Source organism: Pagrus major, chromosome 15 (assembly GCF_040436345.1).
Source record: "Pagrus major chromosome 15, Pma_NU_1.0".
Classification (NCBI taxonomy): Eukaryota; Metazoa; Chordata; class Actinopteri; order Spariformes; family Sparidae; genus Pagrus; species Pagrus major.
Window position 1 is genome coordinate 5516302 of NC_133229.1, and position 19664 is coordinate 5535965.

General features: G+C 42.6%; 1 protein-coding gene across 1 annotated transcript in view; it reads left to right on the forward strand.

The window, feature by feature from the left end:
* The window catches only part of lrmda (leucine rich melanocyte differentiation associated), a 227138-nt gene that overhangs the window by 179260 nt on the left and 28214 nt on the right, over positions 1–19664 (forward strand). The window contains exon 6 of the mRNA XM_073481419.1: positions 18644–18728. Coding sequence (XP_073337520.1) covers positions 18644–18728 — 85 coding nt within the window. The remainder of the gene's footprint in view (positions 1–18643; positions 18729–19664) is intronic.

Consider the following 19664-nt stretch of genomic DNA (forward strand, 5'->3'; position numbering starts at 1 on the left):
TAGACAAGAATCAAAAGAAAATGGGCTACAAACAAGCCACACTTGACAAGGCTGGTGTATCACAGAAAATAAAGCACACACACACACAACTGAGTGCTTTGCTATAAGTGCACAATTCAAAGCACCTTTCTCCACGTTTTTCCTTTCACCCCTCCCCTCTCCAATCCTGTTACCCCCCCTAGCCTTTGCCATTATGCTGACAGACAGCACTGATATCCTCTGAGCTGCTGATAGATACGTCATATCTCAGGGAGAAACGGGTTTGTCCTCAGCAGGTGAATATGCGGCTCCCTCATCCTCCCAAGTAGACAGACACACATGACACTTTTCGACACTCTCTCCCTGATAGCACTTTGGCATGCAGGCAGAATCAAAGGGGGCATCTTTCACATGCAATTAGAGCGGAAAATAAAGACGATGAAGTGCAGTGTACAAAGGAAAGCTGGGGATCAGAGGGCTGTAATGAAAGGTGATTAGAAGTGGAGGCCCCAGCCAATGAGCTGCAGAGAGCTGGGGGAACAAACTCATCCTGGTAGGGTTCTCTATTGAAGACACTATTAGACATTATCAAAGCTGATGACAGACAGCCACTGGCAGACAGGCATGACTCAAAACGAGGCTAGATCAATGTGTGTGTGTGTGTGTGTGTGTGTGTGTGTGTGTGTGTGTGTGTGTGTGTGTGTGTGACAGAGAGATAGAGAGAGAGAGAGAACAAATGAGAGAGAATGTTTGTATTAACTTATTAACCAATAATGTTTTGATGGTCCTGACAGGAACATGTTTATGTTATGGGCAGGGTTTAATATAGGACTGTTAGGCTTACTTTTAACCTGTGTCCCATAAATAATGATGAATAATAACTTAATGCCTGTGTGATGGACACAGTTGTTCCATAATTTAATTAATTAAATTAATAATTAATTTCATTTAACTGCTCACAGGTGTAACAAATGACGTAATTGTCTTTGATGGTAATTAAAGGTGCACTATGTAGTTTTGGGAAAGAAACTTAAATAAGAGAAAAATCTTCATTGATTGATGTTCATGACTGACTAAGCTGAGTAAACAAAGTAGTAAAGGACAACACAATTTCATACTGTTTTACTTTGTTTGTATTTGGCGGACCCTGCCACCTTTCTAGCTTCAAACAGTGTTCTGGAGACCTTATTTTCCTCTGAGGACAGCTTGTTTATTCACCCTTGGAAATACATGAATCAAAAAAATAGCTTGAGTTTGTTTAATTAACAGCATTGTGCACCTTTAAGTGTTAAATCTTTGGAAAACATTTTGCCTTCCACCTGTGGAGTTTATGTTTCAGGACTATACTAAAGTCATAAAATTTGCCCCAGTTGCTACTACTGTACATACTAAATTTAGAGCAGATATAGAGTATGCAGTGAATTTAAGCTTAATTTTAATTTTATACTGTGACCGCAATGCAGAAAAGAAATGGAGGAGCTACTCACAGCTAAAGAAGTTATAGCTGCAGTAGAGAAAGATTTAGATCAACACAATAGAAAAACAGTGTACTATAAGATTACTATATGAATATATGTATGGATTTGGGACATAGTGACTGATTGGCAAACCTGGGTGCACATCTTATATTGTCTCCAGTACACAACAGTAAAGTCCCTTCTTGAATACCTACTACAAGAAAAATACTAAAGATTGGTTTATATGGACTACCATAAAAAAACAGTATGTAGTATAGGATTGGACACAAATGTTGTACATGGCCGTATAAGTGAGTGTGTCTGTTCCAACACTAGGATAACTGTATTTGCAATAAGATCATTTCTTTCATATGAATTCATGCATCATCTTCTTAGGTTTGTTAACTTTTCATATCATCCGATAACATCTGAGCGGAAGCTACCATCTCCTATGCTGTCAATTCGAGCTCATTTCACTTCTGACTGAGTGCCATTCTTCCTCTGTCTCTCCATCCCTACTTGTTGGTCCTCAAAATGAAGCCAGCCGTCCTGCTGGGTACTGAGTGAGTGAGTGATGGACATTTGTTTCACTTCTCTCTGGCTTAACTGAAGAAAAGAAGACCTATTCCTTTCGCCTGCCATTGCCAGCTGTGAGTGGTTGTCAGGGCTGGGGCTGGTCCAGGGCCTGCTAATGGTGCTGTCTGTCTCAGTCAAGTCCTTGAGACCTCGAGTCCCTCAAGAGAGACCTAGATCCAAAGTTTGACTGGAATTAAGCACCTGGTGAATGAACGGAGGGTGACTAAGCTGTCATGGATGAAATCATTGTGACATTACGAGTACAGTTTAGGTCCTAAGAGGCTGTATTTGAAGATGTTGACATGCACTCATGCACGGCTGAATGTCAGGATTAATCATGGATTTTTGAAAAGGAAGTTGGCGGACAATAATTCCTTGTGTGCCCTGGATTACATATTGATTATCATACCAAAAGGAACCCCTTCCAAAATAAAGAAGAGAAAAACACACATTGACAGTGAGGCGGATTCAAGAGGGTTTCCACAAACAAACAACACTAATTCAATGCTTCACTGACACAAAAGCACATTCAATCAAAGCAAACCAAATAACATCCTTGTCAAGAATCTGGTAAATGGTTTATTTGGCACCTTAACAACAAGTTGCAGTCCGGGCCCATTCAGATTGTCAGCAGACACTACAGGCACGCTGTTGAAGAATGAGAGGCTTAGCGAGACGGGGGCTGCAGGGGAGCAGCCGGGGCAGCGGGAGAGTTTAAGACCAGCACTGTAGCTATTACAGGATGTCAGGAAATATGCTTAATTGAAAATGATTAGGGCCCTCGTAAAAGCCGATCAAGTCAGGGTTTTGGGGAGAAAGCACAATTGTCCCGCATAATCCTGCCCGCCGCTGCTCTTTCATCTGGATGAAGAGATCAAAAAAGAAGGGATTTGTAAAGGCCAGACCTCCCTGTGCCGCAGCCACTGAGCTCAGATCCTCTCTTCTTTTCCAATGCACTTCCTCTCTCTCTCTCTCTCTCTCTTGCACAGACTCCTTCTTCCTCCCTATGTTCCTTCTTGTCCTTTTTGCTCTTTTTTATTGGTCACAAGGTACGCAGAGGTCAGCCCTTTTTGTGACTTTTGCTAAACACTCCTGTTCCACAGTAATATCAGTATGATTTGCGTTGAGCTGTGAATCGTGACGAGGGCTTGTGTGACAGCGTGTTTAGAGATTGCACAGTATTGCCCTTCTTTATCAGACATCAAAGAAAGACACACAAACGCACTCACCCTCACACAAGCTCTGGGTTGTGCTTCCAAGTCTTCCTGTATCCATCTTCCAGATAGGAAAAAAAACAAGACAAGAGGAGAGAAAGCGGTCTGAAATGAAAGCTAGAGGGGCCTAGAGAGAGTCAAAGTGAGACACACATAAACATTCACACACACATGGAGGAATCAGCTGTGAGCCGAATGGATCTGAGTTGGAGGGGGGAGTACACTGCCCTTATGCCCTCTCTTTGAAGTGAGGCACAGGCCGTATGTACAGGCCCCAGAGAGGGGCATGTCTACATCCCCCCCATAGGCTGGCTGAAGGCAGCGGTCCGAGCGGAGCACACACAACACAGAGAAAGGAACGGAGCTTCTTAACTGGGCTGCTTTCTCTTCGCACACTTTCTTCACCCACACCAGAGTGATTTTGTTGAGACGCAGACTGCTCAGGGCGATGGAACTCACCGTACTTGATTTAATGTTTGCACTGTTTTAAGCAGATAAGATGAAATTTAAGAGGGGAGTTCTGTAGCCAGTGGTCCTGATAAAGTTGTTTTAAAGATTTTCTATGAACACTGCGATCAGTCACTTTGAAAGTGATAGCACGCAGCTCATTCAAGTTGCCCTCTGAGAGATCTTTAATGGCCTTCACTATTTATCTTAAGATTGATGTAAAATAAATTCCCCCAAACAGCAACATGAGTGATGGCTGTTTAGTTCTAGTCTCAACAGTTTTGTTTAAGTCAGTGGATGAAGAGGGATCGTGTCCATTTGTGTTGAGTGCAACGCCATTAACCTCTAGCCCGATTAGCAGAGCGGAAGAAAAACTCTGAGCAGATGATTTCCGTCACTGTAATGTCACACTGTTGTTCTCAGCTGTCGGAGGCTGCGCTCATAGAACACTCCCCGTAAACACACGCACATGCATTTTGATGGACTGTTCCCAGCTTGCGCCCGCCTCGCACTCAACTCGCGGGTTGGGTGGGATACGGTGAGACGGTGTGAGGTCTTGTCTGGTCTGGTCTGGGCCACTCTTGCTCTGCTCTGGCCTCGGGGAATGTTTGGCGTGAGATAAGGCTGTGTTTGAAGAGGAGCTCCAGATGCTCGTATATTACAGGTTGTCTTGTCATGCCGCAGATAAAGCCTCAGAGAAGCTCCTGTCGCCAGGCCGAACCACACACAGACGCACACTCACAGGGAAGATAAATGTTTACAGGAGGCATTCACCCTTCGACAGTGTCGTGCCGTGGACGGCGGGGCTGTCAGAGCTCTGCCATTTTTAGGCTGTGGCTCATCTCTGCAGCAGCTTTGACAGCATGTTATATGCCGCACATCGCTTCTTATAAACATATGATTACATTCCCCTCGCTTTGAGATGTTTCCGCAGTTTCATAAAAGATATTGACGGGCTTAACAAACTCTTGACAGTTAGCTACACTGGTAAAAAAAAAAAAAAAAAATGTTCTTGTTTCTGAGATTAGATTTTAGAGAAGCACTGATTGTATTTCCATGTCTCCTCACACTCGGTAAAACAAATGTGTGGTTGTAATTTTAGCTCCTAAAGGTGAGATTGTGAATTTGTCACACTTATAAAGATATAAAATCCTACAGTGGTGTTCTCTACCCGACTGTCACGCCTGCCTTAAGTTTATTAGGTCTGGAAATAGCTTTTACTGTAGGTCAACTCTTTGCTGAGTAAAGCTGTGGTTTCAGTTTACTCTCAGCATGTAACCTGGTGAAAAGGCTACACCCAAAGACATAATTGGTTATCGCTTCTCGTTATTTAATCCGGCTCACCTATGTGTCTTTTAATTGCATTGTCATCTCATATTCTTAAGGCGGATCCCTGCTCTCTATCCAACCTTGAATGAGGTTATTCCTCCCTAATAAGACAAGAGATAGTGGGTTTGTGTAATGCAGCGACGGGTCTCCCTCTGTCATTAAGTCATGTGTTTGCTAAAGTGGAATGGTATATTGCTTGGCATAAAACATGGCGTGTCTTCATTTGTCAGGCTCGTAGAGCTGCGAGACAAACGATGTTCAGAGTGTATGTCTGAGGGCCCTCTGAGACCACAGTTGAGCGGCTGCTCACTGGTGCGTCTCTCATGCTAATGTCATGGTCTCCCAGTCTATCTGTCACCCCATTACGCTAACATCATTATGCACAGGGGCCTGTCTCTGCCGTTGAAAAGAACAGAATCATTCCCGTCTCATTTTGAAGCAAATTGTTTGGGGAACATTTCTCTCTTCCTTTTTTTTTTTTTTTTCCAGTGGTAATGGCGGGCCAATCATTTTGCAAGGCTCCAGGTATGCAGATGAATGAATAGCTATTTGAGCTGTTTGGTGAAAGGGCTTTTTGTATTATTCATGAGAGGGATGGTGTGTCTGAAAGAGAAAGTGTGTGAGTTTGAAGGGACCAACGTGTCTCTATTAACACACATACATTCACACACAAGTGCAGTGCACATGCATTGTACAAGCATGCCTGCATCAACCGTTGCACACACCCTACACTAGTGTTTCCCAAACAGGGGTACGTCTACCCCAGTGGGTCGGGGTAATTGTAACAATTTTCACTCTCTTACTCTCTTTGTTTTACCTACATGTGTAATATTTTTAGGCAAATGACCTACATGTGTCTGCTATCACAAATCCCACAAAGTGTTTCGATAGAGACAACAAACTGGGGAATTAAACATAAAGTGGATGCTGTCTGATGTCACAAATGAAGCGCACGTGAGTCTTAACTGTAACACATGAGCTACCGTTGTAACACGGCTTAAAAACAACTTTAAACAAATAGGTTTCATGACAGATCAACAATATTTCAGTCAAGATAATGTGCACTATGATAATATTATTAAAACTTGCTGGATGTACCAGATGGCGCATTAGTGTCCTAACTTTTTTTTTTTTTTGGCTCGTACATTGATTACACATTATAGTTAGCAATTTTGATTGATGGAAGTTTTGAAAAATACTGTATTACCCTAGTCTGATTTTGTATGACATCTGACCCAATACAGTATTGGCCAGTCCATTCATCAACATCCATTTTGGGGTGTAATTAGTTGTGCACAGACCCCTGGAGGGTCGAAAAAGTAGCATCACCCCAAGTCACGGAGCTTAACAGTCTGCTATAGCAACATAATCCATTTATATTTGCAAGTTACATGAACAAAAAGTTATATACATACAATAGTAAAAAATACTAACTATATTAAAGTTAATTAATCAGGCTGTGCTTGCAAATCAAGGCATTTACAAATGTAACGTGTTACAAATGAGCCGCTGGTCACAGCCATGTTTTGGGCTTCCTAACAGAACAGAACTAGACATGAGATGTAAAGACCATGCTTGCTGAAGAAGAACTGAAGAAGATACCGGTGGAAAAAAGCCTAAATATGTGTGTTTAGTTGGAAAATAAACATGCACTTATGACTACAAATTGTAAGACAGTTGATGCTTAATATATTTATTATCACAATAACCAATGAACCACCATGTATGACATGCACAGGACGTGCCTCCCCCCATCTCCAGTCAAAACTACATGCGCAGACTGAGAATGCCTTAAAAAAAAAATGGCACAAAGTCCAAATGTCTAGAAATGTCATCCAGCTTCTGCCACTCCAAGCCACTGGAGTACAGATCAAATTTGACCAAACCAAATATCCTGTATTTTTATTTTGACAGGGCTAGACAAAGAAGGTTGGGAACCACTGCCCCACACTGTCATGTAAGCGTCACTGCTTTAGTTTGGTAGTTTTTCAGCTGATTTATTAAAGTTATCATGGCAGATTTTTATATTTGAATCAAGAGTCCCACTGTCGCTTCACACCCCTGACTCTCCCCACAGCACTGCAACACTTCAGTTGCTTAGCTGCTAGAGTGAAATCATTCGGCTCTGATCTTTCCCCTCTCTTCTCTTGGAATCTTTTCATCTCACCCAGCGCAGGTTCAAATCCAGGTTAAAACCTTTGTCTCAATCTAAATCTCGCGGCCCTGGCAAACAGCACAAATTCCGATCTGTCAGCTCAGCAGATTCCTCGTGCTGGTGCTCCAGTCTCCTGCATGCGTGCGTCTCTCTCCCTGTGTGGGAGGTATGCTAGCCGTGCAGCCACCTGCTAATTTAAAAGCTTCAATCAGCTCTGCTCACTGAGGAGACAACCCTGGGTTCCTGTAATTGCCCTGGTGACAGTGCTTCGGTGAGAGAGAAAAAAAAGCCTCTCCGTGTCTGTGTCATCATTTACACAACGTTATGAATAGGTTAATAAAATAAAATACTTTAATTATAGCTTAGTTGCCATATTGTTAATGGCGTGAGTGTGGCTCAATTGAATAGTGCAGTTTCTACTATTAATTATCTGAAAGTGAACTTGTTTAAATGATATTTTACAGCCCCTTGATAAAATTACCGCTAGAGGCAATGTAATGATAGACAGACAAAGGCCATGCACGAATTATCATAAACTATTAGCTTGTTTCCAAAGGGTTTTATGTTAATCTTTTAGCGCTTAAGTACCCTGCAATTAACATATCAGGAGGAGCTGCCTTCCAGCTAGGCTTGCAAATTGAAGTCCTCAGATAAAAAAGCTATTGAGATGAAACCCTGAAAGAGAAGAGGAGCTATCGCACTGAAGTGTGCTGGAATTTTCACTCGTGTGTCTGTGTGTGTGTGTGTGTGTGTGTGTGTGTGTGTGTGTGCGCATTTGTGAGAGAGGGAGAGCGATAGAGAGACTTTAAGAGCACTGAGACAAAGAATGAGTGAAAAAGAGAGCAAGATGCCGTGAGAGTGTCTGTGATCAAGGATGTATAACAATTCCATTATCTCTCTTGGGTGATGACATGAGATGTCTCTTTCAGGCCTCTCTCCCTTTGTCTAATGCTACACAGTGTGCGAGCTATAGGGGGACCGCGGTGGCTCTCATTGGCTGCGATGGCGGCATCTGATGGAATGTGTTTACATATCAGGCTAGTGGCTTGATATGTAAATGCAGCGCGTTGAAAAGGCTACAGGGAGATATGGTTCATTGTTAGGTCTTCACAGTCTGTGTTCCCTTTTATGCTAAGCACAATTGTATCCACTGAGCGAGCATCTTGTAAACCGCCCCGTTGCCTTTGGTAGGTTAAACCCACAAAGGAGACCCATGCTTTGGAAGATATGCATGTTTTATAGGATAATTGGCAGCTTTGCTTTGGTCTGCTTTCTTTGTTGTCGACACGTAGCAGCTGACACCATTTGCATTTACTACAATTAAATGAAAATACCCATAATGCACGTCTTAAGAGTTCAGTTTATTTGTCCTGGGTAAAAAATAGAAGAGGGTAATCATATTCCTGAGAGAATTATCCTCATTTTTTGTGAATAAAACATATTATTGAAATATAATGTGATGATTAAATTACTTGTTTTTTTCTACAATAATTAGCTAATCGTTTGTGATTCGGCAGCTTTTTCCCGCTTGTAGCCATCCAGTCAGCCTCGCTGCAGAAAGCGATCCACAGTGTATGAGGATAATGAATTGTTAGACCATTACACATGGCATTCTGCACATTCTAGTACACATCAGTCCTGACTCAGTGAAACCATATTGCACATAGAGTGCCGTGATATTTTCCTCTATCACCCAAAGATAGATGACTCCGCTGAGGCCTTAATCTCATGTTAAAGATTTGTTGGCCTCTAGAAGTCAGACCTAGCATTGAGATGCCTCGCCTGATTTATATTCACTGGCATGGAAGGGAAGCCAAGTGCACTATCTGCAAAGCAGATGCTGCGGCAGTGCCCTTGTATTAGGCTTTATATTTCACCTGAAATAAAACCTCCAAACAAGGTCACGTCCTCGAACCTCCTCTTCCCTCTCTTATTTCTCTCTCTTTCTTCCTTTTTCTTTTCACATTTCTAACAAGCCAACTATATAGTCTTGTAAATGAAAACCTGACAAAAATATTATGTGGAAAAATACCATATGAAATGGCACAGTTAATTTTCTTTCATGGCTTAGTATGAGAGCAGAAAGAAATAGAGAGAGAAATAAGGAACACAGCTGGCCAAAATCCTGATGAACACTGCCTTTAAAACCAAATTCTTGTCTGTCAGCCCCTCTAATTTATGGGGCGGAGATTACAAAGCTACCGATACAATAAATTAAACTGATGGACAGAATTATGCCCAGTGCTTCCTGCTCTCCCCAATGACGCACACTAACTTAGCACTGCCTGACAATGAGTGTGATTTACCACCCGGGCAAGAGTGGAGAAGGGAAAACATTCACAGGCAGAGGCACCCAGGCCTCACTTTGGCCCGCAGCCTAGTGAATAAAACCCTGCTTTAATTCACCCACAAACGTGTCGCCATTAAAAGACTAAGAATAGGGATTGCAGATCATAAATACTCGCTGATTTATTAGCTAACAACAAAGAGCATAAGCCCGGCCAAGGAGAGGGAGATTGTTTGAAAGAATGTTGTCAAGGAGAGAGGAAAAACACACTCATTCTCTCGTTCTCACTCACAGACACTCTTAGCTAAATCTGACCGGCGATGTAGCCCAGCCCTATCTCCTGCAGCAGCGTAGGAGCAGATGTGTCTGCTCTCCTCTCAATGTGTGACAGACAGAGAAGATAAACAGAGGGAAAAGCAGAGAGAGAGAGGAAGAGACGGAGAGAGGGAGGGAGGTAAAGAGAGCAGGAGCTGGCACGGCACTGGCTAATTTATCTCGCTGAGAGACAGATTAAAGAGAGAGGAGAGTGAAACAAAGTTCCACTGGCTTAATCAGCGGACAGCCTGCTAGCAGAAGACATGATAAATCAGAGCGGGCCCAGTCCAGGAGAAAGCCTTTGCTCTGGGAGGGGACGGGAGACATCCTCAGCCAAACAGCAGTATCTTTTACATGGACTGTTGTGAATAGCGGCTCGTGAACTAGCTATGTGTATACTTGCAATCGATACTCATTGCTATTGTTTGAGCAAACATTGTTATACAGTAGCTTTCTGCTGTTGCCATGTTCCGACACTGTTATTTTTAGTGGTGGGTGAACAATCCTGCCCGGTGGTGTTGTGTAAACAGGACAAAGGGACATGAAGGGCCTTAAGTTTCCCGTCGTTTTTTTCTGTGCGGCCGTGTCTTTCTTTAGCTTCATGTCTGACGGGGGGACTAACCTCAGGGCCTAACCCAGGAACAGGAAGAGGGGCTTAGATATCCCTGTGTCATTAGTTCACTACGGGGTCACAGCTGGGCCACTCAGAGCATGATTACACCCCTTGATTTATCTGCTTTGGAGCCCAAACACAGATAAATCTCCGAGCTCATCCCCGCCGTGGGATCCTCACTGTCTGATAAACGGCCCAAGCTGAATAAACAACCTCCACCCCCCCTTCTACTCCCACAAACACCCAACCCCTCATACATTATGAATAATTCATTCAGATTGCGAGCTCTGTTAAATGTGTATATGTTGTATCTTAAATGGCAAAGGTGCTTCTATGATCTCCTCCGTGCACGTCTGTGATGAAATGCTAGCGAGGCGGAGGTTGGCGGACATTTTGTTTTGCAGTTGTAAACTTTATTTCCTCGACCCGGCTGTCGTCCTCCAGCATTTCCACATAAATAAACTTTATGCAAATATGTCGCGGGTTAGCTCCCGTGTAGATATTGGCCTGTCTGCGACTTTATGACAAAGTTTAAAACCATTCATTACCGTGACCCCTGCGGTAAATTCACTTAGTGGCGAATTGCCCCGGCTCTCCTGTTTGGTGTGCTGATGTGATCACGAGTGCATTTTTAACTTAATTAATTGGCCGTTTCTGTTGACAAGAAATTTATGCAGTAATAATTTGCTCGAAATAGATGCAGAGCGCAGGAAATGAGATATCCATCAGGGCGCTTGTGTTCCGCCAGCTGCACCGCGGCTAATATGAAAGTATTTCAGGCTGCTCAGACCCTGCTGTTTGCGCAGTCAAGATTATATATACCCACGATCCATTGCCTGCCTCAGAGGCGCTCATGGAGGTCTATGATAACAAAGACTATGTGATTTATGGCCTGCTGTGAAAGCAGAACTTGATGAGATTAAACAATTTCATAGCACGAGTGTTTCTCAGAGGGCCCTCTGATTTGTGGCAGCAACGCCGACAGTAAATCAGGTTTATATATCTGAAAGCATGCTCAGCAAAGGAGTGCAATTACTGTTTAAGACAGCTACTTTTTATTTAATTTTTATCCCTGGTTTGTCTCTTTTATTCCTGGCCTGTCACATAGCCACTCACCTTCATAAGTCCTTCTGAAAGAAGGGTTGAAGAAGAGAGGAGGAGGTGGGGAAGTCGCAGAGGGGAAGGCACCGTGGCGTGGGCCCTCTGCTATCTCTCCTCCACAGCTTTTTGAGAAACAAGAAGAACAACAACAACCAGGGGACGACGACGGCCACCGGCAGAACAACACGGGCATCCATAGAGCAGGGGGAGGCACTCCATTTTTAATGCATTGTTTGCCTGCTGCTCTGTCCCTGTCTGGGTAAATGGAGTAGGCAGAGTGTAATTAGAGAGCTGGGCTTTGCTCCGTGCCATAAAGATGACATGGTGTAATGATACAGCTTACAGGCCCGCAGAGGGTTCTGTCTCGCGACGGAGGATCTTGGTCGTTTGCCTGTGACTTATGATAGGTGTGGAAGATGACAGTGTTATCATTGCGACGTGGAACTCACAGATGTGGAAATTTCTTGCGAAAGGTTGTCAGGGGTTTGGAGGCGAGCAGAGATGGATGAGGAGCATATTAATTATCTGTGCGTACAGATTGGCATGTAATATTTTCAAAGGAATAACATTTTTCATAGGTTGATTTTGATTATTTATGATTTTTTTGTGTTATTTATAAATCTTGAAATATGTGGTGTTACTAGTTCAATAGGTGGGAATTTAAAATCACATAAGAATGTGCTCCACAATGATCTTTATTTAGTAAAAAATTAGATATGAAAACACAAACAATTAAGCCATTTTATTAATAGCATACCATCAAGTGTTCTGCATTTAGTTGAGGTCAGAGTTCTTCAACTTATATAACTGCGGTTGTGCTGTTTTTACATCATACAAGTCTGCATCTGTACTAATCAACTAATCGGTTTGTGTTTTTGCTTCAACACTGGTGAGCATGTACGTACATGTGCATTTGTGTTTCATGCATTCAAATAATATAAGAATGGGTGTGTGAGTGCATGCACACGTGCAGATCGGTGTGTTTTGAAGTTGTGGTTAAATGTTCCACTGTTGTGCGTGTGTGCGAGGGAGTGTTTGTGTGCGTCTGTGTCCTTGGGTGAAGATGTGAGTTGTGCATCTGTCTGCATCATCCCATATCTTCCCAGAAAACATAAAAAGATCTCATTATTTCGACACATCTCAGGTTTTTTCTTTTTCTTTTTTTTTGCTCTTTTTTCTTCCCGTATGCCTTGAGTCAAAATTAGTTTTCATTCCCTCTGTGATCTTACTGACTGAAGCCGGCTCAAAGTAAAGAAAATCGCAGTCTTCGTATCTTCGTAGCGAGGCTGAGTCAAACACACACTTCACATCACACAGCCGCAGTCTGAGTTAAGCATTGCTAAGTAACCTTCACATTTCACTCGTGTGAAGAGCTAATTTCCTTTAAGTTCACATGTCACTTTTTGTGCCTCTTTTTGTGGGTCCTCTTCAAATGTCTCTCGGCGTCTAATTGCATAGGAAACATTCTAGACAAGCCGGTGTGACAGGCCCGCTCCCAGAGTCTTCAATTATTAAACATCCTACACTCTAGAAAACAGCCCTGACGTTAGCTACAGCCCCTAATCAGAACAGAAAGCCTCATGATATGTCACACTCCTTAGTTGCTGTGGTTTTGTGTATGTGTGTGTGTTTGTGCAGTTTACAGTTTGTGTAGGAAAGATGAAAATATTTCTTTTCACATCAGTTAAATAAGGCAAAACTCTGACAAAAATGATTTTTGTCACAGGTAGATCAGAACACTCACGTCATCCTTTTTTCTCCTGTTTTAGAGATAAAAGAAATTGTTTGTGCTTATGAAAATATATGAAACAATCAGTTTGGTTTGTCTAAAAGTTTGAATAAGACATTTAATCATTGTTTTAACTAATATATTCAACATTTTGTGATATGGTTTTTTGCCATTGCAGCTTTAGATTTCATGCCGATGGAAAGGTCATACTCGACCAAAATAAGAAATAGCCTCAAGCTAATTGTACTGCATACCTGTAACATAGCCCTACGTTTCCGCTTTAGATCACCTACACTTATTCTGCAAGACACTCAAAGAAAAGGTCGAGCGACTTCTTAAATTTCAACTCTAAAAACAAATACAGCCTTATTACCATCTATGAGTCATCGCTACAGATGATTAACGTCCAGCAGCACTCAACCTTTGCCTGTCTGACGCTTAGCCGTACACAAAACGGCGATGTTCACTGTTGCTGGTTTGCTCTGTGTGCCCCGTGCCCCGAGCGAAACATCTGAACAGTTGCTCTTGTGATCAGTGATCATATGATACATTTACTCAGAGCAAGTTCATTGGAGTAGAACTGGTAAATCATTAAACACACGCTCAGCAGTCTTCCTGCTGAGCAAAAGACTGCTGTACTACCCACAAGCGCAGGCACCATTACATCAAATGTTCTTCCCCCTGCCATTACCTAAGAAAACAGAATTAATACTTTTCATGCACACAACGGCAATTTAAAACACATTATAATATTTTCTCTACTCCCCTAAGCCACAATCTTTAAGATCAGATATAAAAAAGGAAAGAATTTGAATTCATGAACTACTTTTCTACCTTTCAACAAGCCAGTTGATTGTTGCTTGCAAAATACGCATTTTAAAGGATTTACCAACGCAACTTTTTTCTGTCCTGTGTGTGCATAGATATAAGAGGTACAATCTCTGCTAGTGAATTAGAGCATTTCTCATTTCATCATTGCCGTTCTATGCTGTAAGACGCTGCAAGCTGCCGCTACTTAGTCGTGTTCCGCTGTTTATTTCTAAAAGTGTTGTATTGTTTGTAACCCCTAACTTCAGAAGTACGAGACATGAATCACAAAAAATTCCATCTAGTGAAGAAATAAACGTGTCATGCCAGCATTAAATGTTGACTCAAATAAGTTCACAAGTTGTGTCTCCTCTGATCTCTAACATGATCAGAAGGCAGCACCAGTTTACAGAGACAAGACGTGAAGAAAGTTCCATGCACAGACACAAAAGAAATATTTTGATATAGACCCAAAGAGAAAACATATCAAAAGACATTTTTATACATGTCTTTTGCAAGCACAAAAAGCAGAAATGGTGTCAAGAGAAAACAAAACAGAAGGCTTGTTTCTTCCAACAATTGCTTTAAGCTACAAAAATCTCCTTGAGTCCCTAGCCTCCCCTCAATGTCAGCCCCCCCTCCCCTCGCCCTGCCTCCCTCCCTCTCTCTCTCTCTCCCTCTCCTCTTGGTTTCTCTCTTTTCCCCTTTTCCCTCTCTGAGGCAGGACAGGGCCCTCTTTGCACCCTGATAGGTTGCGGGCTGATGCTTAGCAACAACATTCCTGTGCCCTAAGTAGCAGTAAGCCTCTGGCTGAACTCTTTGATGTGGCTGTCAGGCCACATTTATTTCCTTTTAGCACTTTGTCTACTTGTCCAGATGTATAAGGAGATAAAAAGGGCTGGTGTTTACACTGGTCTCCCTCTGTAGCGCGGCTGTAATTAGATTGTATTGCTGGTCAGTCTTAAGGAGGGAGGTGAGGTGAGGCAAAGCTTGGAACCACCTGTGTCAGGATGAGCTGGTCGGGGTGAGACCTCAGAGGCAGGCGGCAAGACAAGGAAAGCAACGTGCAAAATAATAACTTTTTGTGCTTTTGTACATAACGCTGTGGCAGCCAACATCATAATCACATTCTAGTGAAATCTCTCCGGATCAGTTGATGTCAGAGTAATGTACCGTAATATAACACCCATCAAGATTGGAAATCGACAGCCAAGCTCGCAAAGTCTGTAAACTTTGTTGCATCTGAAAAACACCCAGATATGCGTCAACCTTCCCCGACTCACTTTTCGGTATCTCATATTTTCAGGAACCCCACTGTGGAGGTGGTTATGTGCTCCATGTGGCTCTCTTTGTGTTTTGCTTTTCTTGTCTTTCCTTCCCTCCCCTGTCTCTCTGCTCCTGCTCCCCCTCTCTCGTGGTGATATGTTGGAAGTAATAATCACTATTGCCTCTGGGTTTATCAGCATTTATTCGCATAACAACACAGAAAAAGGGAAAAGACAGACAGCACTGGTGTGATGTATTATCCAGTACGGGAATCATCTTTCATAATGACATCCAACAGAGCTTCCTCTCTCTGCCACCACCCATTCCTCTCCCTCGCACACACACACACACACACACACACACACACACACACACACACACACACACACACACACTTTCTTCATTTCTCTCTCCCCTCGTTCCACTCCCCTCTGTCCACCCTTTATTATCACAGAATCCATGGTGCTCCCCAGCCTGTAAATTTGTGCCGCATTATCATAAGCTGTGGTGATAACTCACATTGCACAGAGACAATAATGATGTGAACACTCAGCATATGCCCCGGGCCCAGCAAATTAAAACAATGCTCAGCTTGATGAGCAGACTAATCTGGACAGCAGAGAGACCGAGAGAGAGAGGGAGAGAGGAGAAGGGGGTCCGGGAGCATCTTAAATAGACGACACAGCAGCACCTCCCTCTGTTCAGTGTAGGTACGACTGTAGAGAACAAGGCAGGGAGGGAAAGAAAGGATGCAAGAAAGGGGGATAAGAGCGTGGAAGCATTAGTAGAAGAAGCTTTTATTGAAAACATGAAAGGGATACGACGTGTGAGGACATCATGAGACGATCACTACCTTTTTATTTTCTGTATTTTTGTTGATCTGGACCTTTGGGAGCTGAACAAACACGGTGTACAGCATATATTAATGTTCTCAATTTTGCAATAGATGAGGAAAGGAGGGAATTATGTTACTTTATTGTTGGAGGTGCTATCAAGCTCCTGGGAGTAGTCAAACACTCTCATGTTTCTACATCAACATCCCCAAAATTGTATTATGTGGTAATTATTTAGTAGTTTAGCGAAATGTAAATTCTTCATTTATCTTTGTATTTTATTCTGAAATGAAATTGTAGTTGTGTAACATCACAAAGGTTCTGTCATGCAATTAATAATGGTTTTCATGTTTTAAAAGCGAAGTCTAGACAAAGTCATGAATCCGTCGTGCTTCTGTACAAGAGAGAAATTTCCCCTTCATTTGTTCCACATGCTTTCTCATCATAAGCATTTCTGCTGCTTTCTTATCCTCTGGACAGGTCATTGACTAAAATGAAAGAGTGCACATGTGCAGGAGAACGGAGGAAGGTCTGAGAGGAGAAAAGGGAGGATCAAGACACATGAAAGCTGGCTGATTGATGCTCCGTGGGTGGGGTGAAACGGTTGCACTGGATAAGACAGGAAGTGACAACCACAGATGTTGAATGGGTCGGGTGTTTGATCAGCAGGCATGATACTGAGGAGGTGAAGTGGTGGTGTCATGCATATAGCGCGGGGACTGGGTGGGTGGTTATGCTGAAAGCAAGGTGACGAACGTCCCCTAGGACCGAAACCAGAGTGTTTGGAGGCGGCCCAAGGCGAACCCCAACAGTCCTCCCTCTCCTCCTTCTCCTCCCTAACATAGTCTGTGGGTGGTGCTGTTAATAATGTGGCAACTAGGAAGATTAATTGTGGGCAAGCAGCAGGATTAGGAGGGGCTTTTGGGGGGGCAAGCAGGCCAGAAGAGGCCCAGGCTTGTGATCTTTCAAGCAGGCCAGGAAATGAGGCAAGCAGGGGCGCAAGTCTGAATAGCATGGAGGTAGATCAAATAGAGAGGGCTCACAATGCTTGAGTTGCTCTGTTAGCTTATAATAATTGTCACAGACAGACCATTTGTGTGTCCATTATGACAGCCAATAACAATTATATACTCAAAATCTTTCTTCAGGATCTCTTACTGGCACATTCCAGTATCCATTTGGCCGGTGCTGCAGTTAAACAAAATATAAAGTATGAATAACCGATTGTTTTCCTCAAATGGGATGTGTCAGTTTTTATGAGTACAGTATGTTCTTATTTTGGGTTGTTTTACTTTCTCGTATAACACATTCCAAACAAGTACAGTGCACAAGCAGGGAGTGATCTGTGATATCTCCTAACAGGTTTCAGCCACTCCAGAGGCTGAGAGCAGCAGGTCCGCTGTCAAAACAATATTTCCATTCCAAGCTGTTTCTTTGGAAAGCATGGTCCACAAGCATACATGTATGTAGTGAGGTCTCAGAATAGGCTTATTTTGCCATTTTTTCCCCTTTGGTGTAATATGAGACACATGCTGGCCTGACCTTAATGCCTTTCAGAGATGCTATCTGAAAGCACATTATGTGATCGTTTTCAATTCACAGTGCTCTCTTTTGCCCATGAAGAATATGGTTCCATTTAACGGTGCAGACCGTTCCATTTCTCAAGGTTATGCATGGGCATGCAGAGGAACAACAATAAAAGTGGGAAAAATGCAGCTCCAAACCATCTCTAATATGTATTTGTCAGTTGAGTCTCTCGCTATGATTAAAGGCCCAGTGAATTCCTTCCTGCAGGAAAGGAAAGTATTTCTGCAAAGGCATCAGATATCGCCATGTCATGATAAACTGCCTGCTCCACTAGCTAAAAGGCTAAGGGAAGGAAGAGGATGTTTTGGACCTTGAAAGTGCACAAAAGAACAACAACACAAGAAACTCTTGACCTGTTTGGGAACATGTTCTGAGATTCAGGCCCTCTGTTTTCTCTTTGTCTTCAAGCAGCATTTGTCACACTCGTTTAGCCTGAATCTCTGGCTGGACTTACAATCAGTACCTCATTCTAGTCGTGCAGCCAGGAATCTGTGCACATATTTACCTCACATTTTATTACGGGACATTAAATAAGATTTATTTAACATGCAAACTGCATTTCCACTTTTAAAACCAGTGTAGAGACTACACTGACTTCCCTCACATTACCACGCTACATTTGGCTGTTCAGAGTGAGTGACGTCTACCCTTTAGTTGACCACTGCAGGAGGTCATGGCTGAGTGAAGGTTAAGACCTCTCCTCCCTAACCATGTCGTAGATCAGATCATCAAAGCCAGGAGTGTAGCTCTGTAACATGTGAGAAGTAATAAAACATGACCTGCCACATTATGTCATAAAACAGGAGCAGTGTTTCCAACGTTTCCTGAGTCGTTCCCAAAGGATTTATGACGCTCGCAGTCAGCTACAGTGATACTTGTCATTTTAAAACTCGTAAATTTTTTTGTCTTCTAAATGCTCATTCTATTTGTGTGTGTTCTGTCTCCTAGTCACCTAACGAGGCTGGATGTGAGAGTCACCCTCTGCCCTACACTCCTCTACCCCGAGGATCCAGAGATGCCAAGAACCACAAAGGTAAGGAACAGACCTTTGGACTTAACCTTTTCAGTCAAGTGGCTTATACATACATCTGCGCAGATATTCTTCAAAGTAAACAAGAAGCAACATAAATTATCATACATTCAATCATAAACCAAGCGCATGGATTATGTAAATATAAGTCATAACCCTCACGGCTACTGAGAGTGGGAATCTATTGACCTCTTGACTGAGTTGAAGTTATGCTATCTATTCGTATTGATCTCGTCTCATCTGTGATATGTTTGTGGTTCTAATAAATCAGAGTAATCTGGGTCAACTCTGATCTGAATGTATGCGTGGGAGGAGCACACAGTACATAGGCAAGATGAAACATCCTTGATCTGTTGATACTAGACATTGATTAGGCCCCATATTGACCCTGCGTTGTCAGTTGATGTAATTGTGCCGCAACTTAACATCCAACACTCAATCATTAAGAAGATACAATGCTCTAAATAACTTGTGCAGCCACCTCCTCAGCTGAGGTTTCTTTTAAAAGCCCTGGCAATCCATTTTATTATACATTACTCATTAGTCAGATTATACAAAATACAAAAAGATTAACTACATACAAAAATTGACTTTTACTGGATCCACATACATCCATCCAAGTCCATGTGGAGCATTTGTGTCCTTGGCCTACCAAAACATATTTCATTGGCTATCTTAAAAATTAGGATTGTATATAAAATTAATAAAGATTATCTTTAATAATAATGTCACCATATAGTAGAAGTCGCTCTGTAACAATAGTCTAAACAAAAGGTTAAAGATAGGGTGTATATATATGAAAGTTCCTGAACCGACATAGTCTACTGTATATGACCGTTGGAGAGTAACAGCAACAGGCTTACCGGACCATTGTTGTACTGGACCTCTGTTTTACTGGACCTTTCTTGTGGCTTGGGTGATGATGTGAAATGGTTGGTT